At 38.9% G+C, this 16,512-nt stretch overlaps 1 protein-coding gene across 1 annotated transcript; it reads right to left on the bottom strand.

The window, feature by feature from the left end:
- Positions 1–4,866: 4,866 nt before the first annotated feature.
- On the bottom strand, positions 4,867–16,166 carry LOC108574590. The gene is made up of 14 exons (XM_017937245.1): positions 15,355–16,166; positions 14,428–15,301; positions 14,084–14,272; positions 13,174–13,409; positions 12,285–12,496; positions 11,879–11,955; positions 11,538–11,734; positions 10,419–10,579; positions 9,412–9,580; positions 9,027–9,220; positions 8,403–8,532; positions 7,800–7,989; positions 7,361–7,503; positions 4,867–7,295 (listed from the first exon to the last, which is right to left on the bottom strand). Exons 1-14 carry the CDS (start codon positions 15,871–15,873, stop codon positions 5,163–5,165), a joined length of 5,424 nt encoding a protein of 1,807 aa, XP_017792734.1. The 5' UTR covers positions 15,874–16,166; the 3' UTR covers positions 4,867–5,162.
- Between the last annotated feature and the right edge of the window lie 346 nt (positions 16,167–16,512).

Genomic DNA, 16,512 nt, shown 5'->3' on the forward strand with positions numbered 1-16,512 from the left:
GCAACAAAGTTGCAAAAGAAGAATCGCGTTTGCAACTTTGTTGCCCGGTGTCGCCCCCGAAAAAAGCACAATGTTGCAAAACGGGGCGTCGTGCAACAATGTGCAATTTTGGCGACAACAAAGTTGCAAATCCGACAACGCGTTTGCAACAATGTGCAATTTTCGTGAGCGATTCACGACAACAAAGTTGCAAACTCGATAATGCGTGCTGCAACAAGGTACAATTTTCGAGAGCGAGTCCCGGCAACAAAGTTGCAAAAGAAGAATCGCGTTTGCAACTTTGTTGCCTTGAACTGCTCCCGAAATTTGCACAATGTTGCAAAACGGCGCGTCGTGCAACAATGTGCAATTTTGGCGACAACAAAGTTGCAAACCCGATAACGCGTTTGCAACAATGTGCAATTTTCGGGAGCGACTCTCGGCAACAATGTTGCAAAGCCGACAAGCGTTTGCAACATTGTGCAATTTTCGGGAAGCGACTCGCGGCAACAAAGTTACAAAAGAAGGATCGCGTTTGCAACTTTGTTGCCTTGAACTGCTCCCGAAATTGCACAATGTTGCAAAACGGCGCGTCGTGCAACAATGTGCAATTTTGGCGACAACAAAGTTGCCGAGACAACAAAGTTGCAAGCCCGATAACTCGTTTTGCAACAATGTGCAATTTTCGGGAGCGATTCGGGACAACAAAGTTGCTAACTCGATAACACGTTTGCCACAATGTGCATTCGAGTATAATACAAGTTAACAATGTTACAAACGAGAATGACGCTTGTAACAATGTTACATTCAAGCGTAGTACTTGTAATAATGTTTGCGATCGAAGTAACTCTTCTAATAATGTTGCAATCAGAAATAGAGATTGCAACAATGTTTGCGTTCAAATATAACGCTTCAAGCAATGTTGCATTCAAAAGTAACGCGTACAACAATGGTTTGCATTCGAAATAGTGCTTCCATCGATGTTGCATTCGAGAATAGAGACTGCAACAATGTGTGCATTCAAGTTTCAAAAACGAAAAATGAAAGAAAAGTATCTTGCTACTTAAAAATCGCCGTTCAACGATATAAAAGTTCTTTTCCTGCTACAAATAAAACGTCATTGTACATTCTCAACATATTTCTGCACCCCTATAAATAACCCCTTTACATAGAATTCATAATATATGTATATATGTATAAATTATATTTATATTTTCAGTTATGCGTCAAATTGAAATTCTGATTAATTTATAAATATCTCTGTTACATACGAACGGCATAGCAAAGTGGCACAAAAATGCTTCCAAATAAATCTGAATTTATAATATGTAAATTATCATCGATTTGGAATAAAAGAGTTTGGAAAAATTCTCAGTCATACATTTTATTAACTACAGTAAATATAATTTTTTCCACAATTTTCTATGCAATGGAACAAAAGAAGTCGAACCTAAATTGTAGATCACGTTTCTACAAGTAACTCGTAGAAAATTACATTTTTTAGAGTGCTAGTAATTGAGATACTTCAAGTTCAATTCAGTTTTCAGACGCTTTTCGCATGATTATTACCTTTGCTCGCAAAAATTTTTCACCAAGCAAATTATAGAAGGTGGAAAAGGTAAAAATTGATCGTCAAGCAAATTATAGAAGGTGGAAAAGGTAAAAATTCATCGTCAAGCAAATTATAGAAGGTGAATACTTCTGTATTTTTATCAACCTGTGGAATGATGCATTGCGAGTCTGATAGGTTGATCGGTCTTGGGTGTGAATATATATTAGAGAATAAACAAGAAGTGTTCGACAGATGTAGTGGAGTTTAGTGATTCAAGTCTGGTGGTGTAGTACGCGGTGTTCTATTCGAGTAGAGCAAGCGTCTTGCATTTATTGGTTGAGCGTTGTGAGAAAACAAGGAAGATTAATGCGTGTTATATGATGCTTGCTTTATTACCACGTTATTATGTATTATTTCATGTGACTATTTCATATTTTCATTGTATTCTTAATTCCTCCAAATATATAAAGCTTCTTCGACAATCCATATCTACTTTTCTGAACAATCTTTTTTATTCGCTCTTTTCCTTCTTAAATAAATACATAGCAAAAAAAAAAGCTATAAAATTCTATCGAAAACTTCTAAATTTCATGGTAAACAAATGTAATACTTGAAAAATTAAAACTTGTCGAAGCATTAACGCACATAAGTACTAATTATTTTCTAATTATTCCACATTGTAATTTGCTGATAGTAACAGTGCAGTAATAATTGATATTGTCCTATCTACTAGAAATATAAGAAAAAATTAAACGGATATAATCTCTTGAAAATGAGCTTCTCCCCATTTTTCGTTAACGTTAATACCATTGCATTTCCTTTTTATTTTAGTTACCTTACTTTATATCCCCCACCGTTATCTTTATTCTCTTAAGCGTTCATTCCGTTAAATAAATAAATAAATAACTGTAAAAAATAGTCACTTTTTTACCCTGTTACTAATTTCAAATTTCTACAAATCATGTATCCATAAATTCTCAAACTTCCCAAAATTTTCACTTCGCAACAAGTTCTAAACCATTCATTTTCTTCTGGTAACCACAGTAGAAAACATAATTAGCACTAAATATGCGTTAAACGAATGACGCTCATTCGGTGGATGTTGCGAACCCCCGAGGCTTTTGTGCATTAAATAAACTCGAAAAGGTTAATACGCATGGGGGAAGCAGGGGAAGGATTCTAAATTTCTCAACGGGATCTGGTAATTAACGTTAACGAGGGCGTTTGACCATAGGATTCAAAGATAATGACGCGAGGATTCCGACTGAATTTTAATGGCGTACTTTAAGTCAGTCTGCTCTGTTCTTCAATCCCCTCTTGTCGAGTGTAACGAGAACGACTGAGTTGTTCACGGTAAAAAGATGACGAAGCCCCGGTATGTGTCGCAAAATAACGCACGTTTAGTAGGAAATGTTTCTTAACTTGATTTCACTTAAAAAATTTTCTTCCTTCCTTCGTGTATCTCTGTTACGAATTGAGTTTATATTTTAAACCAGATTCATGACAAAGCTATTCAGTGATTCATTGACTGATTTACGCGCTATTCACAATTTACATTTTATTCTCGATTTCGGTGAAATAAACTAAAAGTGTAAAAGAAATTTTCTTATTTTTTATGGATGTAGTTATACCTAATACGTAAAAATTATTAGTATTTTATTCGAATTAATTTTACATATAGGAATTTGTTGTTATTCGTAAACTTTACCCTAGCTACGTGTTATAATATTAGAGTTTGATCGTAGTATCATCGAAAAAGCATTTCACAGTCCTCGAAGCTATTTATACGTGAGTGCGTATGACTTTATGGTACAGTAACAGTAGTTGTGTCTTTGTCACCTTGCATCATCGGTAATTCTGGTTTACATGATTGAATTTACGATGAACATGCGTTGACAGACGTAGAAACTACGATGACTCAACGACAGCTTTCTGTCCTCGAGCTTTTGTTACTTCTTATTGCAGAAGTAATTATCAAGTTACCTAATGAAAAACTTCTTACGGTCCCCGAACTGATTAATTCAATAACTTAACGAGTAAACTCGGGAAATTAAATTTTACAGTAATAACAAGATTCTTTTTTCTCTAATTCTAATAAAGAAGTATCATAAATTGTTTAAAGAAATTTGTCCTAAACTGCTTAATTACTCGGATATTCTTTGTACAAATTCGAATAAGAAGAAAAACCCTGTTACATGAGGTCTGCATATTGTCAACATCATTTTATTTTCAACAACTTTCGTATCCTTCGTAATAATAAAATCAGAACAAGTTTGACAAGATTGTAACAAGGTAGAAGGAACGCCGTAGATAATGAAACAATCCAACGCTTCAACATTATTGTTTCATTCATTCGGATGCTATGTATAGTGAAGAATTTATTTATTACTCGCTACAAAAAATGACTACTTCCCTCTTTGGTCTTGTCATTCACAACGCCTTTAATATCTAATTCCACAGTTACATTCAACGTATATGTAGTAACGGTATATTGAAATATACAATTTCGAACAATGTTACACCAGAAAGCAGCAGAGTATTGCAGTAGAGGTATAAATCGTCCCACCTCTTAATACGCATGAAAATTGAAACGATTGTAAAAATATACTATAATCCGATCCATTCGGTGCTCTATCTAGAGGTGCTGCTAACGATAATGTTATCGGTAGAGTCTAAATGTTATCGACAATTCGATACGTCGGTAATATCGTTAAGATATCGGTAAGTTGAACTTAAGTTAAAGTTTTGTTACAAAAGATAGAAAACGTATATAATCTCTGCACTAACTGAATTCGAACGAGGTGTGCTTTATTTCTGACAATGAAAACCCATTTAACTAAGTAAACGAGTACAATAATTAGGAAAATAATTTCAATATGCAGCGAACAGTAGTACTTTAACAATGAATGAAGATAGAAACATAAGTGACAGTATGTGAACAGATTTTGATAAAAAGAATGCAAAGAATAGAATCTGATATTGATCCTAATCCTACATCAATAAAGTCTGACATAAAAAGGAGAATATTTGAAAACGATTTAATTTAAATATTAGAAAATATAATCCCAATAACCTGATTGGAACACAGAAGGCGATAAAACTTTTCCAAAGCATGCGATTATGTCTCTCAAATATTTATCTGTACCAGCAACTTAAGTGAAAAATTATTTTCCAAGACAGGACAAATTCTTTCGGACAAAGAAAACGAGGTTGCAGCCAAAATATAATACACTAACATCTTTTCTATAATAAGTTCGAATAAAAATAAGTAGATTCGAGTGATAAATTTGTCACGACGTTGCTTTCTACATGATTTAATCACTCCTATTCGTCCTACCGATATTTCAACTCAATATCTATTAACAAGTTATCGATAACTTATCGATAATCGTTAGCAGCACCTTTAGCTGCATCTTCTTGCAACAGGATGACAATCCAAGCATGGAATCGTCGACTTCTCGAAAATTCATCCGGTGTCCTCTTCCTATCCCCCATCCCCGTCCCTCGCCGTCAAATCCGCTCGTACTTTCTTCACGACAAACCCGAGCAGCGACTTTCCCCGCGAATAATTTACCTCGTTATATTTACGTTTATTATCTTTTCTTTTTACGTGGATGGTCACCAAGTCCCGTCAAGTCTCCTCCCGTTCCCAGCTCCATTCGGCCTCCTCCGATTTACTTCTCAGCCCTGTTCTATAAACTTCCAACTGTTCCTCCTCGGATGGCCAATTAGATCTGAAAGAGTCGTCCTCAACGTCCGATGATTTCGTATTGGTTTTGGGAACATCCAGATCCGTGCTCTCGCTCCTCTCCATCGATTCTATTTCCTCGGATTTCGAACTGGTTCTGGTGTTATCCTCTGTGTCCGAACTCCTGCTACGCGCAAACCTGATCGATTCTGATTCGTCATCGGCGAACGCACCCATGTCCTCGTACTGTTCTCCACCCGATTCTTTCTGATGTTTCTCTTCCGTCGGTACATCCTTGTCCTTCGTTTCTCTATCCTCCGACTCCTTTCTCGGTTCTCCTTGCAACTCTTGAATCACATACGCCGAAGTACGATCTTCCTCAGAACGGGACTTCTGCATCTGCCAAGCTTTCTTAAAAGGATGCTCCCGTTCCTGTTGAATCAGCTTAGGTCTCTCTGGAAGAAGATACTCCGGGTCCTCCTCGCTGGCCTGACTCTTTATGATCGATTCGCGTTTATACAATCCTGTGGGGGGAGATCTAGGCAATCCTTCGCCCTCCTTTCTCACCACGTTCCAACCAGAATCAGCCAAGTCAGACAGCGTGGAAAGGTCAGCCAAGTCTTCCTGGGACAGCGTGGAAAGGTCCTGCACAGATATCCTCTTGCTGCCTCTCGTCAGAACGAAGTTGTAAGCCTCAACATCCTCGTCCTCTTCCATAGAAGTCACTTGACTACTGCTCGTATAGGATCGCCTTCTCGACGCGTCCCAGATCACCTCCTCCTCGCTCTGAGTATCCTCCCTGGGCGGCGGTGCTTGTTCACGATACTCCCTTCGTCGCATGTAAGCAGTATCGTCCTCAGGCTCGCTGGGCTCCTGAGAAGAACCAAGCTGACCGATTCGCGAGCCCACGCTAACCGTCCAAGAGTCCATGTTATCGTCCGCGGAAGGATCTTTCAGCAGAGCGATCTTCCCCTCCGCGGAGGATCTCCTTCTGAGAGAGCTCAAGTCCTCCTCCTCTTTCTCGTTCGCGAAAGAATCCTCCTGCTCTGTCTCAAGCTTCTCCATGAATTCTTTCCTCCGTATCCTGAGCTCGTTTTCCCAGTCCTCCTCGTCGCTTATCCGCGTTTCCACCGACGGCTGCTTTTTTTCCATTTTCCTACGTTGCAACGAGTGCTCGTCTTCACTCTCCGAAGAAAATGCTCGCCTCGAGTCCCCGGATCTCGACAACGCTGGTCTTGTTTGCCTTTGCGTAGACTCGCGTTCCTCCGATTTGCTGGAGAGCCGTTTAGGCTCTGGACCCCTGGAGGATGAACGTTCCTTACCGACCAGCTCCCACGAACGATAATCGTCCGATTCCCTAATCACGGATCTCCCTCTGGAATGAAATCGCCTGTAGCGTCTAGGATAATCTTCCTCTTCTTCCTCTTCTTCCTCTTCCTCGTCTCTCGGTCTTCGTCTTAAATACTCCTCCTCGTTCTCACTGTCCCGTGTTGACAATCTCTTAACGTCGTGACTCCTAGAGAGCGAGCGTCTGTCTCGCTCCTGTTGCATCCTGGAAAGATCCAAGCCGTCGTTCTCCGATTCCTGATAATCCCTTTGACCGCTCCTGCTCCTCCTACCCCGCTCTCTGTACTCGTCATCGTCTCTCGAGTATCTTTTGTCCTTCGTCCGTTCTCGTAACGGAACAGTTTCTGTTTCGATGGAATCGTGGCCGATGAACGATTTCCTTCGTCCTGTTGTTTTCTTTAAAATTGGTATCTGAACGTGTTCCTCGTCTTCCACATCGTGATGAGGATATTTCGTACCACCGTCGACTATGTCTCGTTGCCAGTCCCATCCTGTCGACGATACTTCGTCTTCTTCGAAAACTTTACCTTCGGCTGGTTGTTCCGATGTGGAAGATTTTTCAATTTCGTTTGATACCTGCTTCGAGGAGATTTCTTTATTGGGAACTTCCACATTCAGCATGTCTGTGCTTTCCATTAACACGTTTTTCAGCTCTTGCATGGGGAAGTCGAAGAGCAAGGTGAGGATGGTCGATACGATTACAACTGCAGCTGCTTCCATAGGATCGATCTGAAAATGCAGTAAAATTGTTCTGACGTTGTCGCATATAGGAAGCATTAGTTTGTAATACTTACGAGTCTAAGAACCTGAAATCCGGCAGAGTATCTAGTGGTCCCAACGTTGTAAAAAAATACTGCGAATTGAGTCAAGTACACCGCATACGATATTCTGCTGAAGATTATTAACCAGTGACTCGAAAGCACTTTATTTATTATACCTGTCGAAATAAGAATTATAAGTGTAACAGTTTCTCGTATCTTAAACAATTACTATAACGTTTTAACATTGCTGCAGCATTGAAATTCAACAGTAACAAAATTTCAACAGTAAGTATCTACTAAAATTTAGCATCTATTAAAATCTTGAAAATTTTAGAACGCAATAAATAATGCTTTATTTAGAAAAGAAGTTATAATTTAGCTGTAACTTCAAAATATAGCTGTTGGTAATCTTATTTTGCAACTAATTAAATATTTTTATAAAATCAATTTTATCAACAGTCAAGATGCAAACCTCCGTGATTTGTGTAACATGCAAATATGGACCAGCACAAAGCCAAGGCCCACAAGACAGGACTGATCACGGCGTAATTGGTTGCTTCTTCAGCATCGTACACGTAGTCCCTTCTGGCCAAGTGCCAGGGTGAAAATAACGACCACGATCCCAAGGCCATCGCGATCAACCATCCCAAGATCACTAACACCTGAAATGAGTACATCAAGTGGGTCATGACCTTTGGATTATGAACAGAGGATGAATAATTCTTGAACGTTTGAATGAAGCTCGTACTTCTTAAATAATCATTAAAGCAACAATTCAAAAACGACTTGATAAATTTCATCGTGTTCACGTAAATAAATATTAAATAATAAACTGCATATTTAAAACACAAAGTCCACAAAGATCTTAAAAACTAATTTCAATTTTATCCTTTAAGAAAGATTAAACTTAGCAAATTTGTTTATCTCAAGATAAAAGCAAAATTTTTAATCCTAACAACTATTGAAACAAACCCAATTTTTCAACATCATAAACGATCTTATTTTATAAGCATACCATAAAAAAAATTCATTGTAGCAGTTAGATGAGAATAGAGTTACTGTGAGAATAAAATACCTTGTGGATCCTGACGTTTCTTCCGGTATAACGTAACAGCACACCAAGTCCTACACCAAACACGTATGGCGTAGCTCTGTGTAATGGCAATATGTAACTTAAATTGGCAGTTCTGTAAAGGTGCTTCGATCTGAAATGAGAAAATTAAGATAATTCGGGTGTAAAAGGGTATACAGGCTGAACCACGCAAAACAAACCACCTAAGCAACTTCTACAGCTATGGTGGTACGAGAGAATCTTTATACATAATTTAAATGGTTTCAAAAAGAGAATAATATTGAAGACAAATTCTTTCGATGGAATAAATAGCAAAAAACGAAAGGAATTTTCGCATTTGATTTAAAATTTTACAGGCCAAGGTCTGCTACAACGTACAGTAGAAAAAAATATATACTTTCGTGTAGAAACACATAGGTAACCTTGAAAACAAAAAGAAAAATGGTATTTATAAAAAAAAATTTCTTTCATCTTATTCGCCCTTTGAAATCATTTAAATTACGTATAAAAATTTTCTCATACCGCCCTAGCTAGAGATAATAATTAGGTAGACTGTTTTACGTGGTCCATCCGCTATATTCAATATTACGTGGTAAATTCACGTTGAATATTGAAGTATAAACTTACGACATTCCATGGAAAATAACGAGGGAAAGATAATTGTTCATCGTTGATATGTAACGAAGCGTGGCCGACAGTAAAATGAAGAAGAACATTGCAAGAATCCCAATGACAGGCCTGCATTCCAAGAAGAATACCAACATTGGGGTTAATAATGATAGTTGCATGTCCAAAGCCAACTGATGGGTATGAGCTGCACACTATTGATCAAAAGAAAAAAGAACGTTAAGTCGAACAAAGCAAAAGATTGAACAAGTAATTAAATGTTGAAACTTAATTTATGATATAGGTAATACTGAAACATTGTTGAAAAAGGTGACATCTAGTTTTCTTCAACAGTTTTTATGACAATTTGAGAAAAATTTCACACAGTTTAGAATGAATTAGATACCATTTCTTCGAAAGGGAAAAAGTTTTGTATGTACAACAAATTCGTCCAGGCGTTGCTTTTACATAGCTCTGCATTTGGCGTTATAACGCTGTTCCATTGTGGTCCCCATCCTGTGTGCTCCATTACGAATGCGTACCAAAACACTACTGCGAACAGCGCTGGAGTAAGCCTAGAAAGTAAAAAAAGAAATATTTCAGTATTCTTCTAAATCACTTATAATGCATCAACCCTTTGCACTCCGAGCACTTTTTGTTACGATCGACCAGCAATATTAACACACTTGTGCAGTGAAATTTTTGAAAACGAAAATTTATTTACTTTTATCTCTTTTGCTAATTTGCTTCATTTTGATATAAATGGAGTTCATTTGTCAATTTATATTAAAAATACGGAAAACTAAATTTTATTCTTCCTAAACAGACTGTAAATTTCACTTCAAGTCGAAATTACAACGTTTCCTTACAGAAGTATTCCTATCGAAACTAAGTAAGCACGAAATCAACTTCTTTCGCTTTACACTTACACTTACGCCACTGTAAACAACTTTCAGCGACTCCTTATCAACGTACTGTCACCCATTTGTATTTCCCGCCAAATTCATACGTACAATTACATATACAGAGTGTTGAGAAAAGTTCGAACCAAAATTCAGGAGTACGAAGTACTGGTCAGAGCAAACAAATTTTTTATGAACTCACTGTAACTGTTCACTGACGGTGAGGATATGTAAATATCATTTCTCCGATGAAACCCAAAGATATCCTTTGTTATGGTACGTGTATAAAGTGGGAGGAGGACAGACAATCCGTTGTTTTTATGCAGCACGATAACTCTTGAAACGAGCAAGCTTTAACCGAAATGAAAAATTGTTTATAACTTTGAAAATATTACGGAATTTTCTGTTTATTTCGGTGAGTACTACATGCTCCTGAAGTTTGGCTTCAACTTTTTTCAACACTGTACAGAATCTTTTTAAGTGCTAAATTATGGTTAATTATACAACTTACCTAATATATCTGGCGATGAAACGACAAAACCATCGAATCTCACCCCGCATTATAAATTCATGTGCCATATTGTAAGCAGTTAGGACACCGCTGAGTAATAAAAATGCGTCCGTGTAAACCATGGATACCCTCAAAATCGAGCTGATTGGAGTGTTCGCCACCTGTTTTAACCACCAAAAATTAAACGCAAATACGAAGAATACGTAGAGCCTATTTCGACTCTACTAAGTCATCGTGAAAGTTCCCGCGATTTTTAGCCGTTCATTTTGAAAAAAACATAAATCCGCTGGAATTAAAGGTTCTTATTCGATATAATTTCCATAATATTCGAGACACTTTGGCCAACCTATTACAAGAGCATTAATTCCGCATACATAAAAATCCGAATCTCCCTGATTCAAACCTAATTTACACCCGAAAAAATCATTCTCATAGTTTGATGGTCTACTTTGGAATTAATTCGCTAGAATTCCCTAAAACTGGCTACCACTATCACTTCAGAGTCACACGGTAACGAATTGGAGGTCGTTCACCAAAAACTAAAGGTACAGCAACCATTCCTGATCAAAAGAAAAGGACTTATCCTTTTGGATGACAACGCCAGACCGCGCGTAGCAATCACAACTGTACAAAAATTGCATCAACTGGGTAATCGAAGTTCTACCTTATCCCAATATTCCCCTGATTCATCTCCAACCAATTTTCTTACGCAAAAACGATTTTGGGAAACAGGAGGATATTGAAAACGCCTTTCAGCAGTTTCTTCCTCTTAGACATTCGGATTTTTATACAGTCAAGGACAGAAACATGTGGACGCCTTTCAAAGTAGAGTAACTTTTTTAAAATCGGGCCAAATGACTTGAGTTCTTTTTTTAGAAGGATTAGTTTACTTAAATTTTGAAAAAATTGCAATTTGTGGGAATCGCGAAGAAAATTGTAAAGCCGTAATGAAAATTTAAAACGCACGTTTTGTAGATCTATGTCCATTGTACACGTGCTGAAAATTTCATCGAACTGTCTGTATCGAACATTATGGAAATTATTTGAAATAAAAGTGTTTAATTCGAACGGAGTTGTACTTTATCAAAATGAACGGACGTAGTACATTCTTACACGCACCTCCGTCAGTTCGATTCGATTGGAAAATGGTAACCTCGAAATTGGTATTATCTGATGAGCAACGTAAAGAGCAATCGTGACGAGCGCCCTTATCCCATGGATGCACGTAATATCGGCTTCGTTCGATCCTTTTTTCAATAAAGATCTAACGGTTCTCCGTAAGGAAAAAGACATTATTATACGCTCGGAATAGTTTCCTGTAGAGAGGGAGATAATTGTTTAAATGTACAGTTTGCGATATTCTGTAAAGATGCAGCGCTGTTGAAATGAATCTACATAGGCAAAGCGGATTTTTTATGCGTATTAACTTACGAAAGATACAGAATATTACGAGAATCTACCTTTTCCTTCGGACGCCACTAAATAATCTCTCACCGTTGCTACGGTAGCAATACAGACGATCATTGCATAGAAATATCTGTAAGGAAATTTGTATTCGTGAGAAAATATTTTTTCTTCTATTTTCAAGTTATTATTTCTTTGAAGTGTCGTGGTGAAATATTTGTCAATTGGCAAGACAACACTTTGCAAAGAATATTATGATTTGAAATTCGTTAAAATATATTTTTTTTATTTTTAGATAATTTTTCTCGTAAAATATTTGTCAATTGGCAAGATAAGACTTCGCAAAGAATATTCTGATTTGAATAAAATATTTGTCAATTGACAAGGTGCGAGTTTACAGAGAATATTTTCATAGTTGACAATTAAATATTAAGAAATTGTAAATATACAAAGAATACATACAAAACTCCGACCGTCTCTTTCGAATAGCTTCGTGTTTTCTGTTTGACGTAGCACATGTTAGGATCGACGTCTACCGTGAATTTAATTCCTGCGGTAGAATTGTACTCACTCAACGCCTGTTCGACAACGTTTTGCGCGTCTTCGGCAGAACAGGCCGCCGGAAGACACAACGCCCAGTTCACTGTCGTGAATCTTGGAACAAAATGACCAGGCTGAAAGTGAGTACGTTTTACAATAGAGCTTTTCTCAAAAATTCTTCATCGTTTATTAATATTTTCACTGTGAGAAAAATAAGCCGTGTGAATTTCAACAAATTACAATAACTAATGACAACGTTTTATCCATTAAAGTAAATAAATTATAGTAATTAATGGCAATGGTTTATCTATTAAAATAAACAAATTACAATAACTAATGACAACGGTTTATCTATTAGAATTGCAAATTAGAGGAGCTTTTTGTTTACAAAATGAATAGACATGAAGTAAATTCGTATTCTGTAATTTATTACTCTCATGGTAAAGGTATATGCAACCTCGGTTCATGTAGTAACTAACATAGATATTTATGTAAAAAGCTTTGCATAAAAAATTTTATTTAAAAAATGAAGATGCATTTGTATAAAATTCGAAAGAAAGAGATATAAATAGAAACTACTTTACTTCTTCATAAATGCATATATGTATAGTCTATAAATTTATTTCATGTTACTTTACCAAATGAGTTAATTTAGATAGAAATTGAAACTTTCATTTCCCGAAATCTTGGATTCATCTGAATCTCCTTATTAAGAACAGTTTTCTCAACTAAACTTTTACTTGACCAGCAGTGAAAATATCAATAATGTCCGCACGTAAAATGAAAACGAAAAATAAAATCGTTCACTTACGTCACGCATGCTTCCTCTTATGAAAGCACGGGCCTGCATCATATTAACCGGAAGCTTCATGTCCGGATGAGATGGATACACATCTATATTGGCCAAACAATATTTGCCCTGCACCTTTATCGTATTGTCATTCAATTTCACGTGCGCCACCACACCCAAACACTCGTCAAAATCTCCGAGCTGATTCACGTTTCCCCGTAATAGACCCGATGGAATTTTTGCGCTCGAATCTAACACTGACATAAGAAACAATAGGCGAGATGTTTATAACGATACCGTGAAAATTTCATTATAATTTCATTGAAAAATTTGTCTTTCGACGTGAAATAATCAATTTCGACACTCGGACAATTAAGAATTATTTCTCTGCTAACGTGAAATGTACAGCCTGGGCCAAAAGTATTAGGCACCTCTATTATTACAACTTACTGCCAAAACTATTTCTTCGAAACCTTCCTATTGTTCGAAGGAACTTTGAAACAGCTGGCAAGGTTCATGGTGGGCCATAAAACAATTTAACGATTCATAGTCTACATTTTGTGTTTCTCCCTAAGAGTCACAGACTCACGTCAGCTTGCCTTTAATTTTTCTGTTAATATTTTGAAAGTTAGAAAGTTTTCCTTGAAATATGGCAAAGAAATGAACTGAATATCCATCAACGCAAGTTAATTCTTTTTTTTAAGATACAAAGATTGCTGCGATTGTCATCAAATGTTCACGTTGTTGTGGCCCAACAAAATATTGACAAAATTAATAAAAAATGATTGTTTTCGTATTTAGATAGTTCGATACCCTTTTAATACAAAATATTTTTAAATGATCAAAATTTTATGGGGTGCCTAATACTTTTGGCCACAGCTGTATCAGCATATTGCAAGAAACTACAACACTGAACGAAAGCTGGACTTACTTTGCAAGGCCCACAACTTGTAACCCCTTAACTGTCGTAGGAAGATCTTGCCGTGCTGCTGACACTCGAAATCCTCAACGGCCGTGAAATTTGGCACGAAGGTCGGCACGTGTAGTATCGCATCGTTCAATTGAGCCAAAGTGAACGAAGCTTCCACGTGCTTTTTCGTTCTTCCCTTCGACTCATCTTCTACAAACAACATCATATCCCTTAACATTACGACCCGCGACAAAAAGAGAAGACAATTTCCTTACTTCGCTCGTATTTCGAAATACGCAAAATACAAATCACGAATTTGAACAAAATAAATCACAATATTCGTTAATATTTGTCACTATACTCACTGTCGGATCGTTTAAGCTCCGCGACTTTAGCCGGAACAGCTTGAGCAGTTTCGCTTGGTTTCACTTTCGCCTTTTCCGGCTGCTTCACTGATTCCCGAATCTTCGGCACTTCCGGTTTCACCGTGGCCTTCGGTTTAGCAGATTCGGATTCAGATTTCGTTATCTTCACGGGTTCGTCTTTCTTCGTGGCTTCAGACGACTTCGCTGGACTCTCGACAGGTTTCTTCGGTGTTTCAACTATCTTCTTCACAGGTTCCTCCGGTTTCTTTATTGTCTTGGGCGGTTCCTTTACTTCGAGCTTTGGCTTCACTGTAACAGGCACAGCTTCAGTGGATCTAACCTTATCTTTATCCGCGAGTCTAACTTTTTCTAGTTTCCTTGGAGGAGGCGTAGAAACTTCTTCTTCCGATTCTTCTTCGTCTTCATCGTCTTCGTCGTCGTCGTCTTCTTCTTTATCCACCTTCTTCTCTAAACTCACTTTCTTCTTCGAATCTATCTCTTCACTTTTCTCTTCTTCATCTTCTTCTTCTTCATCTGTCTTTTTCAATATCTTCTCCAAAACCACTTTCTTCTTCGAAGCTACCCTTCCACTTTCCTCGTCATCCTCTTCCGTATCCTCTACATCTTTCTTCCTAACAGTCTTCGTTATTTTGCTCATTTTCCCATGAAGATCCTTCTTCTTCTGCGCTTCTTCTTCTTCATCCTCATCGCCCCCTTCGTCCACCTTACTTTCCTCTTTCTCATCATCGTCGTCGTCGTCGTCGTCGTCATTCTCGTCGTCCTCATCTTCGTCTTCATCATCCTCTTGGTCATCCTCCTCACCAGAATCCTCCTCCACTAAATCATCACTCTTAATCTCCTCCTCCGTATCCTCCTCCACTTCCACGATCACCTCCTCCTCGTCTTCATCTTCATCAATCTCGACACTCTTCGCCGATCCAGCAGATTCTCGTCGTCCTCATCTTCGTCTTCATCATCCTCTTGGTCATCCTCCTCGCCAGAATCCTCCTCCACTAAATCATCACTCTTAATCTCCTCCTCCGTATCCTCCTCCACCTCCACGATCACCTCCTCCTCGTCTTCATCTTCATCAATCTCGACACTCTTCGCCGATCCAGCAGCCCTATCGCTAGAACGTCCGGATCTCTCGAGCCTCCTACTCCTATCGTCATCGTCCGCCGACGTCAGCTCGACAGGTGGTTTCCGAATGTTGCTGGCAAGTCTCTGTGTTGGCGTGTCGTGCCACTTTCGGCTGATCGACGTGGCCGCGGTCGTCTTCTCCTGGCATCTGCCAAAGATGGAAGTGCAAGCGGCGCGATGAGTCTGTTCCGCGGACGAGGGGCTCTGACCCGGATGATCGCGTATACGGAAGGCATAACAGCTGGTGTAGAGAAGTAGCACGAGCGCTAGTAGACCGATGCACTTGCCCAAAAGGGCGGCAGCCATGTCACCGCAGCGTTCGCATGGAAGCACTGGTACAGATCTTTCTGGCCGACTATTCCCCCTTGGTTTAGTCTGCTACCACGATCAGCAGAGTCAGCGGCAACCGCACAGAGGTGAACCGGATTCTCGCGATAATTTTCGACGTGATGTTGAGGAAAAGGACGATACGTTCGAACGTTCGTTGCTACCTTGTTGAACTTCCCTCTCCTCGCCACGAAGAACAGGTAACCCGGAGAGCCTCGGAAGACACTATCGTTATCCGCCTCCAACGACGCGGCAGACGTCCCGGGCTACCACGTCCACCAGCGGCAGTGCTCTTCGTGAAAATTAGAACGCATGGCATCGGCCCAACCAGCTAGGAGTTTTATTTAGCATCAACATTTCGGAGGATCGAGCCTCGAGCACGCACGCGCCACGGTATCGCCGCGCCATGCGGTCCCTCCGCGTTTTCGCTCGCGAGTTGCGCAACCGCCTCCGCCGACTCTGCCCGAAAAACCGTTCAACCCGTCCGTGATCACCAGGCAGCAGCTTTCCTACCGGACAGCTCGAAAATAATGTTCACTCGCCCACGATCACACACTGCACGAAGGTTGCCGCGATTCCTCGCCGAAGCTTCTGGCTACCAATTCGCGCTCAACTTAG

Source organism: Habropoda laboriosa, unplaced genomic scaffold (genome assembly GCF_001263275.1).
Source record: "Habropoda laboriosa isolate 0110345459 unplaced genomic scaffold, ASM126327v1 scaffold26, whole genome shotgun sequence".
Taxonomy (NCBI): domain Eukaryota; kingdom Metazoa; phylum Arthropoda; class Insecta; order Hymenoptera; family Apidae; genus Habropoda; species Habropoda laboriosa.

Excerpts from the sequence above, each read along its gene's own strand:
- LOC108574590 (XM_017937245.1), bottom strand. The coding sequence starts at position 15,873 with ATGGCTGCCGCCCTTTTGGGCAAGTGCATCGGTCTACTAGCGCTCGTG. Across the intron at positions 9,221-9,411 it reads TTTTCCCTTTCGAAGAAATG|TGTGCAGCTCATACCCATCA; the intron begins GTATCTAATTCA and ends TTTGATCAATAG. Across the intron at positions 7,504-7,799 it reads ATGTTACACAAATCACGGAG|GTATAATAAATAAAGTGCTT; the intron begins GTTTGCATCTTG and ends TTATTTCGACAG.